Genomic DNA, 6,000 nt, shown 5'->3' with positions numbered 1-6,000 from the left:
CTTCAGGACCTGAAGAAGGGCCTGTGCCCGAAACGTCGAATCTCCTGTTCCCTGGATGCTGCCTGACCTGCTGTGCTGTTCCAGCAATAAAGTTTCAACTTTGATCTCCAGCATCTGCAGACCTCACTTTCTCCTCCGAGGAGGTGTGGGCACAGGTTTTGCAGTTCCTGCGGTGGCAGGGGAAGGTGCCAGGATGGGAGCCAGGATGGGAGGGTGGGTTGTTGGGAGGTGTGGACCTGACCAGGTAGTCACGGAGGGAAAGGTCTTTGTGGAAGGCGGAAAGGGGTGGAGAGGGAAATACATCCCTGGTGGTGGGGTCCGTTTGGAGGTGGTGGAAAGGAGATGTGGTTTATGCGAAGGTTGGTTGGGTGGAAGGTTAACACGGGGTGGGGGGAGGATCTGTTCTTGTTGGAGGGGTGGGGTTTGAGGGCGGAGGGGCGGGATGTGGACCAGATGTGTTGGAGGGCATCTTTAACCACGTGGGAAGGGAAATTGCATGCCTTGTTTACCTACCTGGTCCGTTTTATACATAGGGGGAGGTCCCATTCTGGACATCCGTTTGACTGACAGCTGAGCAAACCAATCCTTGCGTGGAATGCGCTGGCGCAGCTCAAACCAGTCGGACAAGGAAGGTGAGGAGCTGACAGCGAAGTGATTTCAGCGAAATGGGGAAGGAAAATAGATGCTGTCGCATCTTTGGAGCGAAAGCGGATACGGCACATTGATCCATCGGGGTCTGGAACATTGGCCCAGGGAGAGAACATTGATACATTAGGGTTTGGAACGTTGGCCCGGGGAAGGAACATTGATACATTAGGGTTTGGAACGTTGGTCCGGGGAAGGAACGTTAATACATTGGGGTTTGGAACGTTGGCCCGGGGAAGGGAGCCTGATCTATTCTCTTGCAGTGGTTATGGGAGGCGCCATTAGACACGCCTTCTCTGTGCACAGCGCGTAGGCGCTGCCTGCACTGTCCAGAGACGGGGAGGTGGAGAATCGCTGTGACGACGGGAATACACACAAATATACATTAATAGAGGCGGATAGGGATAAACAAGGGAAGCGGGGAGCCAGAGAAGCTTCAGCAAGGCGGATGAACCGAGCCCGGAGCTGCATTAGCCCCGGACCATGCCGAACCAGAAGAACGCCAAGGGCAGGAAAAACAAGCGCACCAACAGCAGCGGAGACGAGCAGGAGGCTGCGGCCGGAGCTGCCGCCTTGTCGGCCGGAGCAGCAGGATCGGCGGCCGGAGGCGCTGCTTTGGGCCAGTCGGAAACAGGCAACGATCACGGTGAGAGGGCAGAACCAGAATGTAACAACAAAACCCCTCTAAACCAGTCCAAGTCCAGCAGGTCACAGCCTTGCAAAGCCTGTCGCTTTTCATTTTACAGCGGAGCAGGAAGCTTTTTTTTGCAAAGTACTTTCAGTTTTGATGGAAAATATACAAAGTGAGGCTGTTTTTTAAAAAAAGGAAAATATGCAAATAACCTCTGATATCAGCGTTCCTGTTCCATCCGATATCACTGTGGTTAGGGGCCTCTGACAGTGTTCAGTATTTAAATTGGTTAGTGATTTGTCTCTAACAAAAACACCATCCCGTCCACGCTCCTATTTATGCGATTGGGAGAGATTGGCCAATCAATCCACTGGGGAGAATGTCTATCTTAACCAGTTACAAGTATTTCCTCTTTAACCCACTTCTTGCCAGTAAGATCTAAGGGGGGAAAAATACTTTTCTTTCTGCCCCGAAGGCGGGATTTCTATTGGGATGAGCCAGAATACCCTCTGGATGATCGGACGAGCTGTTCCACAACGGGAGGCGGCAACATGTGGTGTGACAGCCAAACTCTGCAGACAGGAGAGTTCATAGAGTACGAGGAACACTGTCCCAGTAACACTCCTGTTTTTCTAACTTGGGGGAAAGTAATTGTGGCGAGCATACTGCTTATTCTTGCTTTGGGGCTGGGGTAAGGTCAGCAACTTGTGGGTTACAAACTTTCCTGAGCCCTGCAGATGGTTCAGATGAACTAAAAGTCCCATGAGTGGACATCCTTTTCGCACAGCCGGTAGAGTAGCTGCCATTGTTTAATATAGCGGGGAGAAAGATTTGCATTTACATAGCGTCTTTCACAACTTTCAGTATGTCCCAAAAATGCTTTGCAGCCATTGGAGATTCTGTGCAGGTAAATCAACAACAATAAGGTTTTGTGGGGACTTGAGAGGCTAGATACTGGAAGGGGTTTCACAGAAACATTGAATTTTTACAGTACAGAAAGAGGCCATTCGATCCGCCATGTCGGTACCAGCTATTCAGCTAGTCCTGTTCTCCATTGCCCTGTAAATTCATTGGTTTTAACTATGAATCCAGTTCTCTTTTGAAACCTCCTATGGAATCCACCTCCACCACTCTCACAGGCAGCGCATTCCAAATCCCAACAACTTTGAGTAAAGAGGTTTCTCCTCATCTCACTCTTGAGCTCTCTTGCTGCCAGTGACCCCGTGTTACTGACATAGCAACTAGTGGGAACAGAATATCTTCTTTACCTGTCAATATTGTTCACATTTTTCTCTGTGGGAAGTTTAATACCAAAGAGGACAGTGTCAGAATACGGGTGGGGGAGGGAACAGCATTTAAATTGGAGATTGAAATTTTTTTCTCTCATGGGGTAGTTGGTCTTTAGAATTGTTGTCTGCAGAGAGCAGGGGATTGTGTATATATTCAAGGATCAGAGATTGTTTGACTGACCGAGGGAGTTGAGGGTAACGGGACACAGGTGGGACAAGGGCAGTAAATATGCAAGATCACCCCCCATCTGCAAGTTCCACTTCAAGCCACTCCCCATCCTGACTTGGAAATATATCGCTGTTCCTTCACTGCCGCTGAGTCAAAATCCTGGAATTCCCTCCCTAATGGCATTGTGGGTCAACCCACAGCAGGTGGACTGCAGGGGTTCAAGAAGGCAGCTCACCCCCACCTTCTCAAGGGGCAACTAAGGACAGGCCATAAATGTTGGCCCAGCCAGCAACACCCACATGCACCAAATGATTCAACAAATCTAAAAAAAGTGCAGTTAAGGCCAAAACCAAATCTTATTGAATGGCAGAGTGGGCTTTGGGGGGGCTGAATGGCCTCGTAAATAGCATCTCTAAAGTGGTTTAAAAAGATCTAAGATATTTCATAACTTCAGAATTTGTTGCCAAGCCAAGTAAGGTGCCATTTGAGACAATGGACAATAGGTGCAGGAATAGGCCATTCGGCCCTTCGAGCCAGCACCACCATTAATTATGATCATGGCTGATCATCCACAATCAGTATCCTGTACCTGCCTTATCCCCATAACCCTTGGTTCCACTATCTTTAAGAGCTCTATCCATCTCTTGATCGTGATTCTTGGCTTCCACTGCCTCCTGGGGCAGAGCGTTCCGTATATCCACCACAAGTGACTGAGAGCTTTGTCGAAGAGGTTGGTTTTAAGGAGCAGGTTAAAGGAGATAAGAGAAGCTGCGATTGTTCACTGGGGAAAATCTCATAAGTGTATAAAAATGGGTGGTCTCGATTAGAGTGGTCAAGAGCTGCATTGTGATGAAGCACATGGTCAACAGGGCATAGCTGGGGTGGGGGAGGTGTTGGCGGAAGAGAGGGAGGGGTTTTGAATGATACGTTTGGGTGCGATTTGAGGGAAAATATTTTCACCCAGAGGGTAGTGAGAGTCTAGTACTCACTGTCTAAGAGGGTGGTAGCAATCTGCATTCAATGGGCCCCAGCCTACGCTGTTACAGACCGAGGAACTGGAAAGAGAGATTAGACTGGATGGCTCCTTGTCAGCCAGCACAGATAAGATGGGCCAAATGGTCTCCTTCCCAGTTGTAAATGTCTGAGTTTGAGACTCAGCTTAGTTGCGAGGGAAATTGAATACAGAAGCAGGAAGGTTATGTTTGGCTTTTACAGGACCCTGGTGTGACCCCATCCGGAGTACTGTGTAGGGAATTGGTCATCTTAGTTAAGGAAGGATCTGAATGCATTAGAAACAGTTCAGAGGTTTTAACAGATGAACAACTGGAATGGGTGGATTGTGCTATGAAGAAAGGTTAGCTTATATCTATGGAGTTAAGAAGTGTGATACGTAATTTGATTGAAACATACAAGATCTTGAGGGCTCTTGACAGTGTGTGACGAGGATGTTTCCTATTGTTGGAGAATATAGAATGGGGGGGGGGGCTCACTGTTTAAAATTACATGGGAGCTCATTTAAAGCATGAACTTTTTTTTTTCTCAGAGGGTGATCAGTCTGAGGCAGGGAAAGCAGAGTCCTTGAATATCTAAAACAGACGTGGACTCTTGGTAAGCATGGTTGGGTGAAAGACTATGGGGGCGGGGGGTCATATAGCAGAAATATGGAGTAATCAAATCAGACATGGTTGATCCAATGGCAGAGTGGCCTATTCCTGCTCCAAATTTGGATGCGTGTATGGCTGCTGTATTGTACGAACAGGCCACAATTGCTGAGATCCACCTGGAAAACTTTCGGAATGCTTTGCTGCTTCTTCCGGGAGCTGCTCTGTCACTGTGGTACCCCCCCCAGCTACGTTTCTGCTTGTGTTTGAATCCAATAGTGAGCAGCTGTGGGGGAGTTGGGAATGGGGCTGTTGGACTTCCCGACTATGGGAAGAGCTTTGAGTTGGATGAGGGACGGTATCCATGGACTGACTGTCAGGATGGTCGGTGCTGGTTAGCGCTAAACTGCAGCTCGCACTTGTCTGACTGCACCTTCTCCATGGGACTCAGGATGGTCTACTTTTTCTGCATGCTTTGTCACTGCATATTACTGTCAGGGAAATACCCAACTGGGAGAGTGCAGCACAGTTAGCTAGAAACTTCCCCAGTCTTTCACAATTGTAAGCCTGCATTATTGGGCAATATTTCAGAATCACCGTGCATTAACAGAGAGTGGAGTTTAGCCTAGGCTTGATCGTAGACCAATCAAGTCAGCCAGGGGTTCAATTGAAGCATTCGAGAGGGCCATTGGCTGATTATTTTGGATTATTGTGCAAGGGTATGGGGAGAAAGCAGCAGTTTGCGACCAGATAATGATGTCTATTTAATGAGCGCCAGTACCCTGGGCCAAATGGCCTCCTCCTGTGCTGTAAACACTTACTTGATTTTGTGAAACAAGAACAGAAATTGCTGGAGAAACTCTGCAGGTCAGGCAGCACCTGCGGAGAGAAAGCAGAGTTAACGTTTTGAGTCCAGGGACCCCTTCGTCCGCGCAAGGGTCACTCAACTGGTAACATGAACTCTGCTTTCTCTCTCTCCACAGATGCTGCCAGACCTCATGAGTTTCACCAGCAATATTGGATTTTGTTTCAGGTTTCCAGCATCCGCAGTTCTTTTGCTTTATTTTGTGATTCTGTGAACTTGGCTTTGGGGCTGTCCTGACATTGAAAAGGCACACAAAAACGAACACAAATACAGAAAACCTGTGAATAGATGCCAGTGGGACCAGGAGTGTACTGGTTGATCAGATAGTTCGGATAATCACAAGGGCCATGTAACCAATGTAAACACGCACTCTGATTAATAGAAATGTAATGAGTGGGGTATACACGTCATTGTTATTCTTTATTTACGGCGCCAATCACTTAAACAATAATGCAACCTTACCTTAAATAAACTTACCGACACAGACCCTTCTCACACACCCCATCATTGACTACTCAGACATCTTGGTAGATTGTGGTGTTTGAGGAGAAATTGACTCAAAAGTGAATCAACACGAAATTGATATTTTGTCTGGCCAGTTATAGAGTTGTAAAGCACAGAAACAGACCCCTCAGTCCAACTTGTCCATGTGGACCAGATATCCTAAATTAATCTAGTCCCGTTGGCCAGCATTTGGTCCATATCCCTCTAAATCCTTCCTATTCATGTTACCCACCCAGATGCCTTTTAAAGGTAATTGTACCAGCCTCCATAACTTTCTCTGGCAGCTCATTCCATAC

At 47.7% G+C, this 6,000-nt stretch overlaps 1 protein-coding gene across 2 annotated transcripts in view; it reads left to right on the top strand.

The window, feature by feature from the left end:
• Nucleotides 1–424: 424 nt before the first annotated feature.
• Nucleotides 425–6,000, top strand: part of heca (hdc homolog, cell cycle regulator) — a 36,395-nt gene continuing 30,819 nt past the window's right edge. For both annotated transcript variants that reach the window (XM_043695337.1, XM_043695338.1), the window contains exon 1: nucleotides 425–1,291. In XM_043695337.1, coding sequence (XP_043551272.1) covers nucleotides 1,129–1,291 — 163 coding nt within the window. In that variant the 5' untranslated portion in view covers nucleotides 425–1,128. The remainder of the gene's footprint in view (nucleotides 1,292–6,000) is intronic.

This window comes from Chiloscyllium plagiosum, chromosome 9, assembly GCF_004010195.1.
Source record: "Chiloscyllium plagiosum isolate BGI_BamShark_2017 chromosome 9, ASM401019v2, whole genome shotgun sequence".
Taxonomy (NCBI): Eukaryota; Metazoa; Chordata; class Chondrichthyes; order Orectolobiformes; family Hemiscylliidae; genus Chiloscyllium; species Chiloscyllium plagiosum.
Note: the sequence above shows the minus strand (reverse complement) of the source record. Positions and strands in the feature narration are given on the sequence as shown.